Source organism: Rattus rattus, chromosome 16 (genome assembly GCF_011064425.1).
Source record: "Rattus rattus isolate New Zealand chromosome 16, Rrattus_CSIRO_v1, whole genome shotgun sequence".
In the NCBI taxonomy this organism is placed as follows: Eukaryota; Metazoa; Chordata; class Mammalia; order Rodentia; family Muridae; genus Rattus; species Rattus rattus.
In genome coordinates, this window is record NC_046169.1 from 32,233,339 (window position 1) to 32,252,752 (window position 19,414).

At 52.3% G+C, this 19,414-nt stretch overlaps 1 protein-coding gene across 1 annotated transcript in view; it reads left to right on the forward strand.

The window, feature by feature from the left end:
• Positions 1 to 17,817, forward strand: part of Aldh2 (aldehyde dehydrogenase 2 family member) — a 31,644-nt gene extending 13,827 nt beyond the window's left edge. The window contains exons 3-13 of the mRNA XM_032886762.1: positions 5,300 to 5,440; positions 6,566 to 6,645; positions 8,201 to 8,312; positions 8,696 to 8,824; positions 9,681 to 9,794; positions 11,853 to 11,955; positions 12,323 to 12,507; positions 12,958 to 13,122; positions 14,138 to 14,295; positions 16,132 to 16,246; positions 17,438 to 17,817. Of these exons, the coding sequence (XP_032742653.1) occupies positions 5,300 to 5,440; positions 6,566 to 6,645; positions 8,201 to 8,312; positions 8,696 to 8,824; positions 9,681 to 9,794; positions 11,853 to 11,955; positions 12,323 to 12,507; positions 12,958 to 13,122; positions 14,138 to 14,295; positions 16,132 to 16,246; positions 17,438 to 17,470 (1,335 nt within the window). The 3' untranslated portion in view covers positions 17,471 to 17,817. The remainder of the gene's footprint in view (positions 1 to 5,299; positions 5,441 to 6,565; positions 6,646 to 8,200; positions 8,313 to 8,695; positions 8,825 to 9,680; positions 9,795 to 11,852; positions 11,956 to 12,322; positions 12,508 to 12,957; positions 13,123 to 14,137; positions 14,296 to 16,131; positions 16,247 to 17,437) is intronic.
• The last annotated feature ends 1,597 nt before the right edge of the window (positions 17,818 to 19,414 follow it).

A 19,414-nucleotide genomic window follows, 5' to 3' on the forward strand; every position in this document is an offset into this window, starting at 1 on the left:
GAAATGGAACACACCTAGCTCAGGCAAGGAAAGGCACAGGCAGGCAGGGTGGCCCCGGGCAGGACTTCAAGCCACGAGAGAGCCCCTCGGGAACTGAGTCTGTCTTAGGTTGGAGCAAGCCATTCTTAGGTCTGTAGGCCCGTCATTGGATAAGACAGCAGCTTATGGCGGCCCTCCTGACTTAGGCCTCAAATGGTCAGAGAATGTTGCTCTCTTACCTGTCATTGACTGTCCAGTTCCGCTCACAGGGGAGGCGGTTGGTAGCAAAGGACCCACCTAGGTCAGTCATCTCAAGGCGATGACAATGGACCTGCACAGGCCTATCCCGAAAGGTCTCGAGTTGTTGTCTAATAAAAGCCATGAGCTTGTTGAAAATTACAGGTCCCAGTGTAACCAAAAGCAAAATACTAATCAGGGGTCTCAGGAAGGGCAACAGAAGAGAAAACGTAGATGATCTCCACCAATCATCCACGCAGTCAGGCTTGTCCCTCAGGGGGCCCAGGAGCTTTGTACAAAAACATCCCCTCATAGCGTCTCATCTTGCATCCCTTAGCAAAGGGAAGGAGCTCGGCCACCAAGAAGGCGGAGGGCCTGGGACGCCTCCCCTTATCTGGTCCAGGGGCGGAAATGCCCTTTCTTAGGTTGGGTGGAGATGGGATCAGGGAGAGCCCCAGGTGGATTAGTGCCTTCATCCTGTGCTTCCTGACCCTCCATAGCCAATGTGTGATAATGAATTCATGTGGGTTTAGCCATTAAATCATCTATTTGTCACTTTATGAAGCCAATTAGTCTATTAAGAGCCCAGGGGCCAAAAGAGATAAGCAAAACCAGTCCTACTAGTGGTCCTAAAATGGAGGGCAATAGAGTGGTAAGCTATGGGGAGGTTGAAAACCAATTCTGATACCAGCTCTCATCTCTCTCTCTCTCTCTCTCTCTCTCTCTCTCTCTCTCTCTCTCTCTCTCTCTCCCTCTCTCTCTCTCTCCTCCCTCTTTTCCAAGCCTTCTCTAACTTTTTCCATGCTCTCTTTCACCATGCCTGCCTTGTCTGCATCGAAGCAGCACTCTTCTTTGAGCCCTCCCTACTGTAAAAAGAGCAGATCGAGTCCTCTGCAGTTCTGAAGGACCTCTTCTGCAAGGGCAGACAGGGAGTCGGAAAGGTCGCCGACCCCTTGCTGGAGTCTTTGGACATCAGCATCGATGGTAGCGCTGAGTTCTTGGTACCTGGATTTAGAGAGAACAGGTGAAGAGTTACCTGTCCCTGCTCCCAGAGCACCAAGGCCAAGGAACACTGATATGGTGCTGGCAGAAATGGGTTCTCGTCGTTGATGGACCAAAGTGGGGGTCAGGTCAGAAGACTGATCCCAGAGATGAAAAAATTCCTCTGAATGGTAGTAGATTAGGTGTGGGACTAATTGTACAAGAATGCAAAAGTCAGAATTTTTGGGGGAAAAAGCCTCAGTTGAAAGGCAGGGAGTAAGGCCGGCGAGGCAAACCCTCCAGGCGTCATTAGGGGGCAACAGGTATTGGCTGTTTTTATCAGGGGCGAGGGTGAGATTACAAAGGCGTGGATACTGTGAGGGGAGAGACCTAAGGGTGACGCAGAGGCCCAATCCAGAGACCTGGGAGAGGGACAAACCATTCCACTCTCCAGGTTGCCAGCAGCAACATCAAGAGTCATTGGTGGGAAAAAATGTACCAGGAATAGCGATTCCCTCATAGAAGGGTGGCTGAGAGTGATAGCATAGCCAGCAATCGTGCATAAGGTCGGGGGAGGTAGCATTAAGGTTTGATTTATTAGGGTAAGGATGAGGTTCTGGGGAGAAGAAACTGGCAGTGTTGGAGCATGATTAGCAGGGATAGGGAACTGTGGTTTTGAAGGAGATTGGAGTGGAGGTACTAAGATGGGATTGGGCCCAATTGGTATTGGCTTGGAAGCATGGATGGGTTCTTTAGAAGTTTTTTTTTTTTTTCTTTTCCTTTTTCTTTTTTTCGGAGCTGGGGACCGCTTTAGAAGTTTTATGGTAAAAGTGAGACCTGTGTCTGTCCCAGACTGATACAGACGGAGGCCCCACGAGAAGCCGTGCGTCCAGTCTTGGTCCTTCGCGTGGTTTGTGAATTTAATATCTAGGGGAAGACACCAGCCCAAGGTGGAAGGCTCACTGCCCCTACAGAGGGGGTTGCGGTTGAAATAGTTAGAGGGGGGAGAGAAATTTCTAGACACTGTGATGTAATCCCAGGAAGAGGAGGGTCCCCAATAAGTTGTTCCTGTGGTCTCGCATCCCCAGGCGGCACAGTAGTAATCTGACTCGTCGCCACATTGACTGTGGGAAGCACGACCTCTGTGATAGCCAGGGCATACGTAAAAGTCAGTGGCCTGGAGCAAGGTGCGTCTGATTGCGTTATCACAGCCAGGCTGGGCAGACCTGCGGACCGAAATGAACAAATCTTGGGCCTGATTGCTCTGGGTATTGGGCATGTTATCCTCTGGGGCGACTTGTAGCTCAAGCCCATGTTCAAGGCCCCAAGGGGCTCCGGCCCCGAGGGCTAGTTTACAGAGGTCTGGGTGGAGGGCAGTTGGCCACCAGATGGCGATAGAGATCCGAGATATCGACCAAGCCACCTCCTGCCTTTCTGTAAGCACTACCCAGGTATAGTTCCAAGGCATATGTCTGTTACCAGGGTACTTGGGCTGGGGCTGGCGAGGGATGGAGGTCACCTTCGCCAGCAGCAGGATCACCAGGATCTTTTCCTGGAGCAGCATCTGGAAGAGAAAAGAGATGAGTCTCAGGAGGAGACGACGGCTCCATTTTGGACATTGGTGGATTAACAGTTCTTATGAGTCTTTCTGGCAACCAACCTGGGCCAGCATTTTCTTTGTCACATCTACAGGCAGATCCTCGTCCCCAGATGAGGACGGGGTCCGGTCCTTTCCACTGCCCCGCGAGGGGATCTTTCCATTGCACAAATGCGTGGGAGTCTTGTGACCTAGGATGCCACAAACGGTCAGCAACTGACCTACCCTCAAGATCTAGAGATAGGAAATTAAGAACAAAGAGGGCATGGTTGAGCCTATTTTGAGGCGTCAGAGGAGAATAAGTATCTGTGCCCGTTGTTAAACGCTGAAGCATGTTCTTCAAGGTCTGATGGGCTCGTTCTACTCTGCCCTGGCCCTAGGATTATATGGGATGCCTGTGACATGTTTAACGCCAAACTGGGCACAAAACTGATGAAATTTAGCTCATGTGTATCCAGGGCTGTTGTCAGTTTTGATAACCTGTGGCTTTCCCATGGTAGCTATACACTGTAGAGTATGGGTGATCACATCACTCAAGGCTTCTCCTGAGAAGGGGGGACACATGAATGAACCCACTGTAAGTATCTATGGTAACATGAAGGTATTTTAACTTTCCAAAGGAGGGAAGATGGGTGACATCCATTTGCCATCATTCATTGGGGACCAATCCCGGGGGGTTGACTCCCAAGTGGGGAACTGGCAGCAAGGTGGCACATCCTCCACAGGACTTAACTATTTCCCTTGCTTGATCTTTGGAGATCTTCAACATCTGACGCAAGGCGGAGGCCTTTAGATGGTGTAGAGCGTGGGTCCGCTTTGCCTGATCTATGGGGTCTATAAGGGCAGGGAAGGTAACACGGGTGGCTTCGTCAGGGCAGGGCATTCCCTTTTGACAGAGGGCTGCCTAGACCGGAGTGGGCCCTCAAGTGTCCCATGAAAAATGGCTCCGTTTTTTTTTTTTTTTTCTTTTTTTTTTTTTTTTTTTTTCGAGCTGGGGACTGAACCCAGGGCCTTGTGCTTGCTAGGCAAGCGCTCTACCACTGAGCCAAATCCTCAACCCCTCTTTTCTAGTCTTGATCATGTGTCTCAGCGATGCTACGTTGTCGGTCAGCTGGTGACAAGCATCTGAGACAGGGGGTGACTCGAAGACTGCATCTAGAGTTCCATAAGGTGGAGGGGGAAAGAATGACAGAAAGTGGGTACCAGCTCTGGGAAAAACACCACCATTGCCTAAATCTTGAAGGGAAGGGTAAAGGCGCCTATTGGGTTGGTATTGTGGTATATTGGGTAGGGCATTGGGTAAAGTCCTTTCAGCTAGGATAGGTCTATCGAGAATAGGATCAAAGACACTCTCCATGTCAATAATGACCTACGGGGAAGGTGACTTAATGCCAGAGATCCGACTCCTCTCCCTCAATGAACTTTCTCTCAGTGAACGCTCTGCTTCTGTGACCAAGTGCTGAAGGTCTGGCCACTCAGGGGTAATTCTAAGGATGTCATTAATAAGAGACCCATAACCGAAGGCAGTGACTGGAATTTTCTCGGGACTGAGAACCTCATAATAGTCTTTGAAACAATCTCCAACCCTGAGCCACCTTTTCTGATCAATTGATCCTTCCTGAGGAAACCAGGGACGTATATCTCCCACAAAGTCCAAAAACTTCTTTGGATCCTTCTTTTTAACCCCAATTCCTCGTGTCTTGAGGGACTTCTTGAGTCTGGACACAAAAAGCGACTGCTTAGAGAATGCTTGTCCCATCACTTACCTCTAAGATCTGCACCGCGCTCCTCCTGGACTGTCTCACAGCGGGCGTACCGTGGTGTTGTAATGAGATCGGAAAATACTCTCTGGTGCTTCTGAGATGGGCGGACAGGCCCGTCCTCTGCTAGTGAGTGGTGTCCTCTCCTCTGTGACTCCCAGGGGGTCCCTGTTCGGATGCCAGTTGCTCCGTCCTGCAGGGCAGTCGACCAGGATCTAGGGTCCACCTAGGAGAGAATGGGGACAAGAGACGCAAAGAAGGAACAGCAAGTCAAGAGGTCTGATCAAGCTGACAGTTTTTTAATTTTCCTCAGGCAGAAGATAGACTGGTAGAAGCAAGGTGTGGGGAGGGGTTAGGTAACCACAAAAGAATGGGTCTGGCTTGATGACCAGGATACTGGCTGGGTAAATCGGTCAGCAGGGGGAACATAGGGTGGGTTGCTTAGTGACCTGACCACCGGTGCTGAGCGACCTGACAACCAGATTTATTCTACCCATTGAGTTCAAGCAGAACTGCAGGTGCAGGCTTAGGTAAGGCTGAAATATGGTTGCTTTTGATCTAACATGAAGGCTGCTTCCAACATCTTGAGGCTGCTCCCAACGGTCTGGGGCCCTGGAGGATTGTTTTGGGGGGGCATCCTGCATTGCCCATCCTGACTGGCCCATGGAACGCTTGGCGGTGGGGTGTATGGTACTGGGAGGCAGTTCCTGCTGACGTCTGAGCTCCCAGAATGACTGTTTTACAGGAGGATGTAGACAAGGCAGTGAAGGCCGCTCGGGCAGCCTTCCAGCTGGGCTCGCCCTGGCGCCGCATGGATGCATCTGACAGGGGCCGGCTGTTGTACCGATTGGCTGATCTCATCGAACGGGACCGGACCTACCTGGCGGTGAGTCCTCAGCCCTCTTGCCCTAGTTCCTTCAGCTGAAGGGGTTCATAGCATCCCCCAGATCATAATGGTGTCTGATAGACAGACACTTGAGGGGGGGGTGTCTACCTGTCACTAACCAGCTGAGTCAACCTGACTGTCCTGATGCTGTGGGTGTGGCCAAGGTAGAGTTCCAGAAGAAGAGTGTTTCCAATACACGGGCATTCTGTAGTTGGTCACCTCCCTTGGGCCTCTCTGCATGGTGGGCCAGGCCCTTACCCTGGCCATCCTGATGAGAGAACACAAAGGCAGCCCCATTCTCTATGGTGGTGGCCAGAGTGAACTGTCCATGTGCACCATGGCACTCAATTCCTGAAGCTTTGGGACAAAGTCCTTGACCGAGTCAGGCCAAGCTGTGCCCCTCCTGGCTCAGATCCATCCACTCCCCTTGTTTTTGTTTTGTTGTTGTTGTTGTTATTGTTGTTTTTTGCTCTTGGCATTTTTTGGGGGGGGGGGAGGTTAAGACAGGGTTTCTCTATGGAGTCCCAGCTGTCCCAGAACTCATTCTGTAGATCAGGCTGGCCTCAGACTCAGAGACCAGCCTGCCTCTACGTCCCAAGTGCTAGGGGATTAAAGGTGTAAGCCACCACTGCCAGCTTCCCTTCAATTTTTGACAGCCAAGTTCTCGGAGCCCTGGGACCTTTGCACACACTGTCCCCTCCAGCTGAGCTCATGGCTTCATCTCCCTGGGTCCAGCTTGCCCCCTCCTCTTCCTTCAGGGTTAGCCCTCGTTGGAGCTGGGGAGACTCGCTTTTTTTCCTAGCATGTTTAATGTGTGCGACGGACGATCCCAGTCACCATGCATTCTGCTCGTTTCCGTATCTCCAGCAGTTGGATCTGGGTGAGGACCAGACTTTAAAGGCTGTCTGTGAAGTGGGTGAAGCCCGTGCCTTCCTCTCCTCTTTTCCCTGTTGGGAGAAGCTGGAGCAATGGTCCAACAATGCCCGTGAGAATCAGTGGTGGGAAGGAGACTCACCCTGAGCCGCCACCGTCCCTGTCGAGTCGGCCCCTGGCATCAGTGGTCATCCCTTTGCTTCCCTTCATTCCTGCACCAACACGTCTCTGCCGATCTTGGTCTCTCCTCAGGCCTTGGAGACCCTGGACAACGGCAAGCCTTATGTCATCTCCTACCTGGTGGATTTGGACATGGTCCTGAAATGTCTCCGGTATGGGCTTTGCTCTTGTCATCGTGAAGAGGGAGGGAGTGATGTCGGGGAGGTAAACACAGAGTTAAAAGGATGCAGAGGCTCGCAGGGACTGGAGCCTCCTCCACTCAGGCTCTTTTTCCTGAGACAACCCCTCGCTGTCAACCAGCCATCTGAGTCACCCCTCTGAGATTCTCCTCTGTCTTAGCTGTGTTTGGTAATTTCTGTGGTCCTCGGAACTGGTCAGTTACTAAGGGATTGATATGTTGGTCTTCAATTGTTCCTGGTTCTCGGCAGTCCAGTCTTTCCTGTCTCCACTTGTTTCTGCTTTTTGTCTGACTGAAGGCTCACCAGTTGTTCTGCCCATTCTATTGTTTTTCTCCTTCTGTTACTTTGTGTTTAGTTCCATCATCAACATCTTTTTTTTTTTAATGTTTATGAATACATTGTAGACCAGAAGAGGGCATCTACTCCCATTACAGATGGTTGCCAGCCACCAAGTGGTTGCTGGGAATTGAACTCAGGACTTCTAGGAAGAGCAGTCAGTGCTCCTAACCACTGAGCCATCTCTCCAGCCCTCACCCCGACTCCCTTATTTCTTCTTTTGCCATCTGTGGCATCTTTGGGGCCAACTTTCATGTTGCCACCCCTTAGACCAAATGCCAATGTCCTAGGAACGTGTCTGCCACCTGCTTGCTTTGTTTGAGTCTGACCTGCCATGGGCAGTGTGGAGTCTGTGTGTGTGGACAGTGGCTGGCAGAGCGCGGCAGTACCCGAATGGCAGGAATTGTCCACACAGCACAGGGGCTTGCCCAAGGTCATCATGTCCCCAGGGGCAGTGAGCCCAAGGTCATCATGTCCCCAGGGACAATGAGCACTTCCAGAGGCTTATCTTGTCACGACTGCCAGGGGAGGTGCTGCTGGCTCTGGAACAGAGAGGCCAGGGACACAGCTTAATATCCTGGGGCCCACAGAATGAGTCCCTTCAATAAAGCATTGTCCAACTCAAAACATCAGACGTGCTAAGCCTAAGAAACTCGAGTCCCGACCTGGTCAGCTTTGGCAGACCCAGTTCACTCCAGGAGTCTCCCTTCTACACGCCCCGATGCCTCATCCTGAATCTTTCTTGACCCTTCCTTTCCCGGAGGCGTGACAGCACATGCCATCACCACACACTGGCTGCCCCCTGGTCATTATGCTTCTCTGTCACCTGTGTGCCCTGACCGAGTCAGGCCAGTCCAGGACGCGCTGGCCTTTGACGTATCTGCCATCTTCCACCAGGTCCTACCCATGATCCCACAGTGCCGGGCTGGCACTGCACGCATGTTAATAAACCCAGGCACTTAGTTAAAAGACTGAGTCCCTAACAAGTGTGCTAAATGGCAGCCCCTGCGGTAGACCTCGGATTCATCTGGGGCTCCGAAGTTTATTATAGAGAGTGGGTCCCCATATCCTGTCGGTCATCCGTTTCCTTCTGGGAATAAGCCGAGTGTCAGGATGGTTGTCAGTGCAATACAGGGTGTCTCTCTGCCATGTAGTGCAGGCTAGACACGCTTGGCTTTTTCTTTTTTTTTAGCTATTATGCTGGCTGGGCTGACAAGTACCACGGGAAAACCATTCCCATCGATGGCGACTTCTTCAGCTACACCCGCCACGAGCCCGTGGGTGTGTGTGGACAGATCATTCCGGTGTGTACCAGCCCCTGTGGAAATCATGGTGCTAGGGGCTGAAACTTGGCATCGGCCGTGCGTATTGCAGAGTGGGAGAATCTCCTGGAGGTGTCACCAGAAGGTGACCGGGCGATGGCTAGAACACGGCTTCGGCGAGTCTAGTGGGGGGGGTTTAAGTCATCTGAATACCTGCAGTCCATCGATCCTGGGGAGTCTGGGACTCACGTGGTACCAAGTACCCCGAGGTGCTAATGAGTGTGAGCTGTCACTGTCGGCCACCTCAACCAGTGTCCCAACCCATGGCTATGTAGTAGGGCCCCTCAGGACTGGTCCTTCCTGCCTGCCCCCTGCTGTGTGTCCCTGAGGAGGACCTGTGGTTGGGCAACTGTCGTTTTGTACAGTGGAACTTCCCGCTCCTGATGCAAGCCTGGAAGCTGGGCCCTGCCTTGGCAACTGGAAACGTGGTGGTGATGAAGGTGGCCGAGCAGACACCGCTCACCGCGCTCTACGTGGCCAACTTGATCAAGGAGGTGGGTGGCTTGCTTCTGCTGTGGCCTCTGAATGTCCTAGGGTGGCTTGCTCTGAAGGGGATCTGAGGAAAGCCTTGGACTCCTGAGGCTGTGGTTGCAGGAGTCGGGGACTTGGTCCTCAGTACCTTAACCAGAGAACTCTGTTCTCAGTACCTTAACCAGAGGCAACTCAGTCCTTAGTACTTGAACCAGAGGGTAGCTTGGTCCTTAGTACCTTAACCAGAGGGGAAATCAGTCCTTAGTACTTGAACCAGAGGGGAGCTTAGTCCTCAGTACCTTAACTAGAGAGGAGCTCAGTTCTTAGTACTTTAACCAGAGGGGAGCTTAGTCCTCAGTACCTTAACCAGAGGGGAACTCAGTTCTTAGTACTTTAACCAGAGGGGAGCTTAGTCCTCAGTACCTTAACCAGAGGGGAACTCAGTCCTCAGTACCTTATCCAGAGGGGAACTCAGTCCTCAGTACTTATCCAGAGAGGAACTTGGTCATCAGTACCTTAACCAGAGGGGAACTCTGTCTTCAGTATAGTCAGAGGGAAACTCAGTCCTTAGTACCTTATCCAGAGGGGGACTCTGTCCTCAGTACCTTATCCAGAGGGGTCCCTGCTACTGTCTCCCACACTGGGACCTGTGGCTCCCTGAAGGATGAAAGCCACTGCTTTAGAACTGTCAGCTCCACAGGGGACCCTATAGCCAGACTCTTTGTCCCAGCCACTTTTAGAAGTCCCTGTAGCATGGCTCATGCATTGTAGTTCCTTTGCGTGTGTCCCCAGATCACCGTTGGGGGAGACTGGGGTGTTTTCTTTGTCAAGGCCCTGGAGCAAGAGGCTGACATCCACGTCTCCTGGCTTCCCCTACAGGCAGGCTTCCCCCCTGGCGTGGTCAATATTGTTCCTGGATTCGGCCCTACCGCCGGGGCTGCCATCGCATCCCACGAGGATGTGGACAAAGTGGCCTTCACAGGTTCCACTGAGGTAAGGCATCTCAGGACCTCCGATTTGCAGCATGGTGGCTCAGGCTCAGTGGCTGTGTTCCCTTCCAAGGAACCAGCTTCTGTCCCAGAACTTGCCTCTCCGTCATCCAAATGACAGCCCGCATACGTGTGCCAGAGGGCAGATCAGGACTATGTTTCTCTGTGGTCTGCTAGCCGCGCGGTGGAGGTGGGATGGATTGTGGTGGGTGTCAGCACTCGCCCCAGGAAACTGGGGCTCGCTGGCTTCAGATAGCCTAGGCCAAGTCCAGGCGATGCTGTTGTAACCCTGGAGGACCCACTGGATGTCAGGAGGCTCTGTTTATTCCCTTTGAGACCAGGACGATGCCTTTAACCCCAGCATTAGGGAGGTGGAGGTAGGAGGATCAGGAGCTCGGGATAGTGAGCTACTTAGTAAGTTTGAGGCCAGCCTCGGCTACATGAGACAATGTCTCAAAACAGAAAACAAGTCAGGAGGGATGGTGCACACCTCTGGTCGCAGTGCCTAGGAGGCAGGAGCAGGTGAATCTCTGTGAGCTCAAGGCTAGCCTGGTCTACATAGTGAAACCCTGTCTGAAACAAATGGTTTTACAGCAGTAGTAATGAAAACCAGAAGGACAAGGTATGCGGTGTGGAGAGGGCACAGGCAGTACGTAGGCTTTGGAGTTTCACCTCAGTGTAGCACAGCTTTGCTGTGCGACCTTGGTGTATTATGTTTATTTATTTAGAGACAGGATCTCTCCATAGGGATCTGACTATATGGACCAGGCTGGTCTTGAACTCATAGAGATCCATCTGCTCCTGACTCTGGAATGCAGGGACTAAAGGGGTGCCACCACGCCCACCTTGTGTGAGTTTTCCTTTCGCTGTGACAAGTTGAAGGAAGGATGGATTATAGCTCAGACTCTTATGGGGACGGGGCAGGCAGCAGCTTGAGGGTGCCTGCTCACAGCTGGGCAGACCAGGGCAACCAGACAGGAAGTGGGGCTCAGCTATAACCTCCCCCACCAATCGACCCACTTCCTCCCCCTAGACAATAATCCTAAAGGTTCCACAACTTCCCCAAAACACTGCCACCAGCTGGGTGAACTAAATATTCAAACATGAAGGCCAGCAGGGGACATTCCTCGTTGGACCGGTGACACTTGGTGACACTTGGGTGAGCCCAACTCCTTGAGCCTCTGTCCTCGGTGGTGAGAATCAAGCTGGCTCAGGGTTCCAGCCACGGTGCATAACACTATGGCTGCTTCAGCGGCTAAACAAATGGATGAGAGGAGTTGGGCTGCTATGGGGGCTGCTCTGTGGCAGAGACATAAACAAATCAAGGCCCGGAGAGTCCTTAAACTGTCCTTGGAAGCAGGGACACATTTCTTTCCAAAAGTGAGCAGGTCCCGACCCCTGAAATCTCAGCCTTCGGAGAGGGGACACTAATTAGTGTAACAACAAGGATTTTTTTTTTTTTCGGAGCTGGGGACCGAACCCAGGGCCTTGCGCTTCCTAGGCAAGCTCTAGCAAGCGCTCTACCACTGAGCTAAATCCCCAACCCCAACAAGGATTTTTCAAACAGTTTTTTTTACCTCCTGGCCCCTTCCACACCCAGCCTGCCTTCAGTCGGAGGCTTTGATGAATCTCACAGAGGGGATGGTTTCTTTGCAAGATGGCCTGTGGGGTCAGCTTTGTGCTAGGCTCTGGGTACTCGGGGGAGAGTAGTACCCTGTGCTGCCCTCACAGAGGGGACAGCACTGAGCTAGGAAAGAGGCTACATATAGTTTGACTGGGTCCTGCCTCCTCATTGGCCATCTGGGCGACTGGCCATGTGACTTGGCCACTCCTAGCCTCAGCCCCCTTGTTGCTAAGCCATTCCAGCCTCTAAGGGCATCAGGAGGGCTGACTCCCAGCCCCAGCACCTGGCACAGACCTGTGTGTGAGCCACACGAAGGGGTCTTGTCATAATGTGTAGAGCTCAGTGGTGGGTCTCTTGGGACACGGTGACTCCGTGAGTGGAGGGGCATTTAGCTCCCTTCCCCTGCCGACGGCAGTCCATGGGTCTGTGTCTCCACAGGTTGGTCACCTAATCCAGGTTGCCGCCGGGAGCAGCAACCTCAAGAGAGTAACCCTGGAACTGGGGGGAAAGAGCCCCAACATCATCATGTCGGACGCTGACAGTAAGTTCTGGGGTTGCAGGAAGACCTCAGCTCCAGCGTGATTGATTTGGGACCCGTGTGGTCTGGTGTAGTCTGACTTAGCTCCTCATTCTGTCATTAGGGTTAGCCTGACCCCTGTACTGCCCACCCACAGGCCACTAGGCCACCGTACCTTAGCACGCCCTCTCTGAGAGACACTTCCTTCCCTCTGTCTCTCTCACAGTTGACAGCCTTCGCAAAGGGAGGAAGGTTCCATTTCATTCTGGACAATCCCTGGCCCCTGGCAGGCACTACCCCTGATGTTGTGAGCGGGTTGTGTGGGTGAGCGTTGCTGGAGGTTAACGGCCTCTCCTCATGTTGCCTCTCCCTCGCTCTCCCCTCCCCACAGTGGACTGGGCGGTGGAACAGGCCCACTTTGCCCTGTTCTTCAACCAGGGCCAGTGCTGTTGTGCGGGCTCCCGGACCTTCGTGCAGGAGGATGTGTACGACGAATTCGTGGAACGCAGTGTGGCCCGGGCCAAGTCTCGGGTGGTCGGGAACCCCTTCGACAGCCGGACGGAGCAGGGGCCGCAGGTAAGCCGCGTCAGCTGGGCATGCCAGCGTGCCAAAGCAGTAAGGACAGGATAGCTCGGACTCGGTGGGGCTGGGTTCAACTGTCACCTCTGCTGGATACCACCTGTGTGTCCTGTCAGGGTAATCAGGAGACCCCAGCCCCATCTCAGGTCCTATATTTTGGATTCTTCATAGACCTTGGCAGGAAAATGGCTGCCTACCTGCCGAGGAGCCTCTCCCTACGTGCCTCGGCTTCTGTGTTTTAATTCTGCTAATCTTGGAATTTAAAGAGAGAAGCATTGGGTCAGGCGTGCCTTGCCCTGGTGGTAAAGGATGTAGCGTCTCTCTTTGGCATCACGCTTCTGATTGTGGCATTTTCTCTCTGACTCTTGCTCCTTAAAGACCCGGGTCCCCTTCCCAGCCACGTCTGCCCTGATCTAGCTTCTCAGTCCCTCTGGGCTTCTCCCGCAGGTGGATGAGACCCAGTTTAAGAAGATCCTGGGCTATATCAAGTCGGGACAACAAGAAGGGGCGAAGCTGCTGTGCGGTGGGGGCGCCGCCGCAGACCGTGGTTACTTCATCCAGCCCACCGTGTTCGGAGACGTCAAAGACGGCATGACCATCGCCAAGGAGGAGGTGAGCCCCTGGGCCGAGCTGCTCTTAGCAGGAAGGAGAAATGGGTGATTTGGTCCAGTGTCATGACGGTGTCCCCAAACGTTGATTTTGAGCCATCTCCATGGCTAGAGTAAGTTATTGCCACCATGATTCTGATACGTCACTCTTCCCTTAAAGTTTCTCACCTCACAAATGAGAGAGCATTAAATCCTTTATCCCAGCCCACAGGGTTTTATAGTCCTTGGGAGTCATGTCTCTCTCTTTTTTAAATTTATTTACTTTATTTATATAAGTACACTGTCACTGTCTTCAGACACACCAGAAGAGGGCATCAGATCCCATTACAGATGGTTCTGAGCCAACATGTGGTTGCTGGGATTTGAACTCAGGACCTCCGGAAGAGAAGTCAGTGCTCTTAACTGTTGAGCCATCTCTCCAGCCTATGGGAGTCATAAATCTAGGACTGGGCTCATCTGCCCTTTCCATAACTTTGACTCAAGTAAGACCTCGGATGAGACCATGTTTGATTTCACACCCAGCATGACAACTCTCACTTCCTCTCGCTTGCACCAGCTGGGGCGAGCCACGAAGAAGCTGCACTCAGGACAGCGTAGTGTCAACCTTTCACATGCTAGTGAGAATATTCTCCATCCAAGGAGCAGGAGCTGGGTGACGAAGTGGCCTGTTCTGGAAACTGCTGGGAAAAGGAAGAGAAACCAGAGGCCATTCCACTGCTTGCTCAGCAGTCAGCCCATGCCTTGACCCTGGGTTAAATTTGATGGGAGTCCGCCTTAAGCCCTCTATGCTAAGTTCACATGCTAATATATTTCATTTGTTGTGGGCCTGTTTAGAAATAAGATAATCAGACATAAAGCACAGACCACCCAGGAGGCGGCCAGTCTTTGTCTGCTCCCTTTTCCTCATAGCTGAGCTGGGAGGCCCCCTGTAGTCCTGGACTGGCTAGGTCAGGTCTCAGGCTAAAGGGAGCAGGCACCTCCCCCTCCTATCCTTCTTCCTTCTCTGCCTCTCCCTCTAGATCTTCGGACCAGTGATGCAGATCCTCAAATTCAAGACCATTGAGGAGGTTGTGGGGCGAGCCAATAATTCCAAGTACGGGCTGGCTGCCGCTGTCTTCACAAAGGACCTGGACAAGGCCAATTACCTGTCCCAAGCTCTGCAGGCTGGGACCGTGTGGTAAGAGCCGCCCAGTAGCTGCTCCTCAACCCAGTAAAATATCCCCAAACTATCTGGAACCCCAGAACTGGTTCTCCTCTGTCAGAGAACACCCCCTACCACCAGATCCCATGAAGCCGGTGATAGGCCACCTCCCCCAGCTGTGTCCGTGGCAGCCCAGGCTGAGCATAAACAGCTGCTCGGCGCCTGCTTCATCTCCCTTAGGATTAAAGAAAGAAGAAATGTGGACCGGGTGGCAGAGTTCAGTGCCCTCCGCTTAGCTGGTGGGAAAAAATAGCTACTATGTAGCACACTCTGGCAGTCCCTCCAGAAGTTCATCATAGGGGACTGTTTCCAGAGATGCCAGTGCTCTGTAACAGCTAAAGCCCGGAGACCTCATATGAGCCAGTAGAAAATAGTCCACTCTCACAGGGACGTGGGGATAGCTGACGCGCCGCAGCCAACAGGTAGCAACCACTGTAGTTCCTGGGTAGGTGGGTAAACAGACAGGAGGCAGCCTGTCCCTAGTGGAAAGTGATTCAGAGGAATGGAGTCCTGGTGCTTGCTGGAGTGTGGGTAACCTTGGCAACATGATGCTAAGTGACAGGAGTTAGTTGCAGACCACCATATTGTCTGACTCTACAGCCCGGCAAGCTGGGGGTCTCCATTAGTGGATGCTCCACCTGGAGGGAAGGGGCAGGAAGAGACCATTAATGGGTACAGTGTTTCTTTTTAGAGTGCAACGAATACTGTGAAGCGAGATAGTGGTTAGGCTCTAACCCAGAAGACTTCCCTTAGACCTTATTCTGGTGTGATACAAACCACCAAGTTGGGACGTCTTTAAAAAACATTTTTTAGGGGTTGGGGATTTAGCTCAGTGGTAGAGCACTTGCCTAGGAAGTGCAAGGCCCTGGGTTCGGTCCCCAGCTCCGAAAAAAAGAAAAAAAAAAAAAAAACATTTTTTAAAGCGTGTGTGTGTGTGTGTGTGTGTGTGTGTGTGTGTGTGTGTGTACAGGTGTACAGGTGTACAGGTGTACAGGTGTACAGGTGTACAGGGACACGAGTGGGGGTTGTAGGACACAGCTGGTTTTCCTCTTACCACGTGGGTCCCAGGAATTGAACTTGGTAGCCAGGCTCCCAGTATGGGTAGATCCTTCCCCTACCTATCCAGTCATGTTGCTAGCCAGAGCCAGAATGCTTTTTTTTTTTTTTGGTTCTTTTTTTTTTAGGAGCTGGGGACCCGAACCCAGGGCCTTGCGCTTCCTAGGTAAGCGCTCTACCACTGAGCTAAATCCCAGCCCTGAATGCTTTTAAATGCTGAATTTTCACATCATTTTTAATAATTTTTAACTCGAAAGGGGGAGCCCGGGGTGGTGATGGCACATGCCTAGCACTCGGGAGGCAGAGGCAGGTGGATTTCTGTGAGTTCTAGTTCTTCAGACTGGCACCGTGTGGTAAGAGCCTCCCAGTAAAATATCCCCCAAGTATCTGCTAGCCCAGATTGTATAGCAAGTTCCAGGACAGCCAGGTCTGCATATACAGAGAAACCCTGTCTTAAAAAGAAAAAAAAATTAGAAAGAAAGTGGGGGTGGGGTGGGGGAGCCAGTCCCTGTTAGCCAGGATGCCTCATTCAGATTGGAAGCTGGCTCCTGGTGTGCTGTGTTTGATGCCTTTCTGTGGCCACATTTGCGCAGACAGTAGAGTGTCACGTGACCTGCCTGCCCTACCCCCCCCAACCTCCATGGCGGTTACTTAATGGGCCTCTATTTTCCATATAAGATGGTGATGGTGAGGTCATCCATGGCCTGGAATGTCACGCAGTCCCTCACATGACCTGTGTGTTCTCTCCAATGACAGGATCAACTGCTACGATGTGTTTGGGGCCCAGTCCCCATTTGGTGGCTATAAGATGTCGGGGAGCGGCAGGGAGCTGGGCGAGTATGGCCTGCAGGCCTACACGGAAGTGAAGACGGTGCGTACACAGCCTGCGGGCACCAGTGACCTGGCCTCTCCTGGTTAGGGATGCTAGTACCTGTTATTAGTTTGTAGGTTAAGCCAGAGAAGCCACGAGGGAGTCAGACGTAGTCTCTAGGGTCTTACCCCCACCAGGCCCAGACATTGCACAGAGCTGGTCAGCCTGAGAGAAGGCAGGCCCCAGTGGGTAGAGGCAGTGAGGTGCTTCCGGTAAGAGGTGTGAGCAGGCCCAGGTGCCAAGGGCACCCTGGTCCAGTTCTGCCCACAGGAACATAGCCCAGACTCCATCAGAAGCACAGAAAGGGTGACAGTGCTATGAACACAGGTCATCCAAAAAGTCAGATGTGACCTAAATGCCCAGCATGTTAGCGTCTGTTCCATCATGGAATACAGATCCCTTTAAAAATGGCTTGTCGCACATTTGATGTGGAAATTGTTTGTCTTTTCATGTAAAGAATGCAAAATAGGGCTGGAGAGGTGGCTCAGTGGTTAAGAGCACTGACTGGGTTGGGGATTTAGCTCAGTGGTAGAGCGCTGGCCTAGGAAGCGCAAGGCCCTGGGTTCGACCCCCAGCTCCGAAAAAAAAAAAAAAAAAAAGCACTGACTGCTCTTCCAGAGGTCCTGAGTTCAAATCCCAGCAACCAATGGGATCCGATGCCCTCTTCTGGTGTGTCTGAAGACAGCGACTGTGTACTTAAATATAATAAATAAATAAGTCTTAAAAAGAACAGAGACAAAGTTTTTTAAAAAATCCAAAATAAAGTAAATGCAGGAAGAGGCTTTTTAGAACACCTTGTAATACCTACACGTTGAGATGCAGTGACAAGCCATGAGGGCCCTTTCTTTAATGAGACGCCTGTGGATGTAGCCTCTTCCTCAGAGTTTACCCTGGGGACTCCTAGTTTGGGACTATACAGTGTTAGATGTTGCAGCTTCCTGACCTCAACTCACCAGATGCTCCTAAACTATGATGCCCCCCAGTCCTCCAGAAAGGGCTGACCTCCAGACACCGGCAGATGTCTCCTAGGACCTTGGGTGAGAATCCAGAAAGGAGATAGAATATGATGTCCCGCAGAGGTCAGGCTGTTGCCAAGGAGATGTGAGAAGGAAGAGAGAGGCTCTTGTCCCAGGGGGGACCTCCCGACACTTGCAAAGTATGAAGAATAAGTGTTTCTTGAACCCTTCACAGGTCACCGTCAAAGTGCCACAGAAGAACTCGTAAAGTAGCATTCAGGCGTCCTCAGCCAGCGCCCGAAAACCCAACAAGATCCTGAGAAAAGCCACCACCAAGCACACTGCGCCTGCCAAGAGAAAACCCCTTCACCAAAGCGTCTTGGGCCAAGAAAGTCAGGATTTGATAAACAGGGCGGGGTTGGTGGGCAGTGTGTGGGGAGAGTCCCCAGTAAACTGGGGAAGGGAGGAGCTCTGTGCAGACCACCCACACCCACGCTCACGGGTCCTTCTGTGCTGGATGCTGGGTTCCACCCTCAGTGCTTAAACAAATGAGCAATAAAAATCAGCAGATAAAGCCTCGGGGTCAGTTCTCTGAGCCCTAAGTTCTGAGTCTTATCTCTGTTGCATTCTGTAACTTCATGCTGTGGGAGGAGACAAGGCCATTGTTAGAGTCCTATTAGCTCTGTGGAACACTAGCACCTTGATGTTTACTGGTCAAGAGTCACTAAAGGCCCCCCTCCCATCCTGGACATGGGGGACACCAGGCTGAAGTGTCCCCACTATTTGCTGGTATCATGAAGTATTACTCTCCCCGCTCCTTGGTACCTGTGACCTTGGCTCTCACAAGTGATTCCAGGCTGATGGGGAGGGATATAAGCTGGAGAGAGAGAGGAGTGGCTGTCTTGCAGGACAGAGGAGGTAGTGACACTTGTTTGATCCTTTCTAGCGTGATCCAGGGTTAGCTTTCAACCAAGGGACCTCACAGCTCAGCATAAGTGCTGCTGACCTGGAGGAGATTGAGCAAAAAGACGCTTTCTGAAGTTGCTCCGTTGTCCCGATCTGTTCTGCGGCCTCCGTGGGGCACAGAGTGGAGCGTGCCCACTGCAGGGTCTGCCTCTCACACACCCAGAGAACGTGCAGGTTATTAGTGACAGCGCCGTGGATGTGGAGGTGGCCGTGGATGGCCAGAGGGAGTAGTTTTTCAGAGAGTAAGAGGGATGGCGGTGACGGTAGGCTGGGGACTGCAAGGCAGACTGTTTCAGGCTGTGGTCACCTGTAGATGCCAGGGGGTGTGACAGATGTAATAACATTGCTGAAGGACGGAGGGACCCACTCACGCTGGAAGGCCAAGAGAGCTCTTGAGCGGGGCTCCAGTTACCTGTGCTTTCTTCCTCACCTACCAGAAGGTTCCATCCCCAGAGGTTTTAGATGCCTGTGACCTCTGCCCTGTGTATAAATGGGGGCGGCGCTGTGACTATCCCAACCCCGCTCCATCCTGAAGTGCAAGTCGTAAGCCTTCTGGGGACACCTTGTGCCCAGCCTGTAGATTATTCCCTATAGGTGTAAGTGCTCACGGTGATTGGCATAAAAGAAATAAGCCAGCAATTAGCGATGGTAATCGTGTGAAATTACCCAACTCTTGGCACCGCCGCGCCTGTGTTTTGGGGAGTTGAGTAAGTTCCGTGTAAGTGTCGCAATACACCAGTAAGCCCGGTAACAGAGATGGTTGCTGGTGGCTGATGGGTGGGCATGCGTGCCGTGTGGGTACCACGGCTGCAGGCATGATGCTCACCAGTGCATGCAGCTCTCACCAGTGCATGCAGCTCGCACCAGTGCATGCTTATTCCCAGAACTTTCACTTAGTACTCTTACGCTGCATGTGACAATTCGGTGCCTGGGACCTTCCCGGAGCAGTGATAAGTATGTCAAAGTCCAAGGTCCACTGGAGCCTGACAGGAAAGCTTAGGGGCAAAGGTCCCAGATCTTACTCAACTTGTGAATGAACAGGACGTGTGAGCTTAGCTTCAGAACCAGCTGGTCAGGGAAGGAGCTGAGGGTAAGAGGCTGATGACCCCCTGAAGTTGTCCTTTTTAAAATGTATGGTCAGGGAAGGAGCTGAGGGTAAGAGGCTGATGACCCCCTGAAGTTCTTTTTTAAAATGTATGTACATGAGCACACTGCCCCTGAGTTCAGACACACCAGAAGAGGGCGT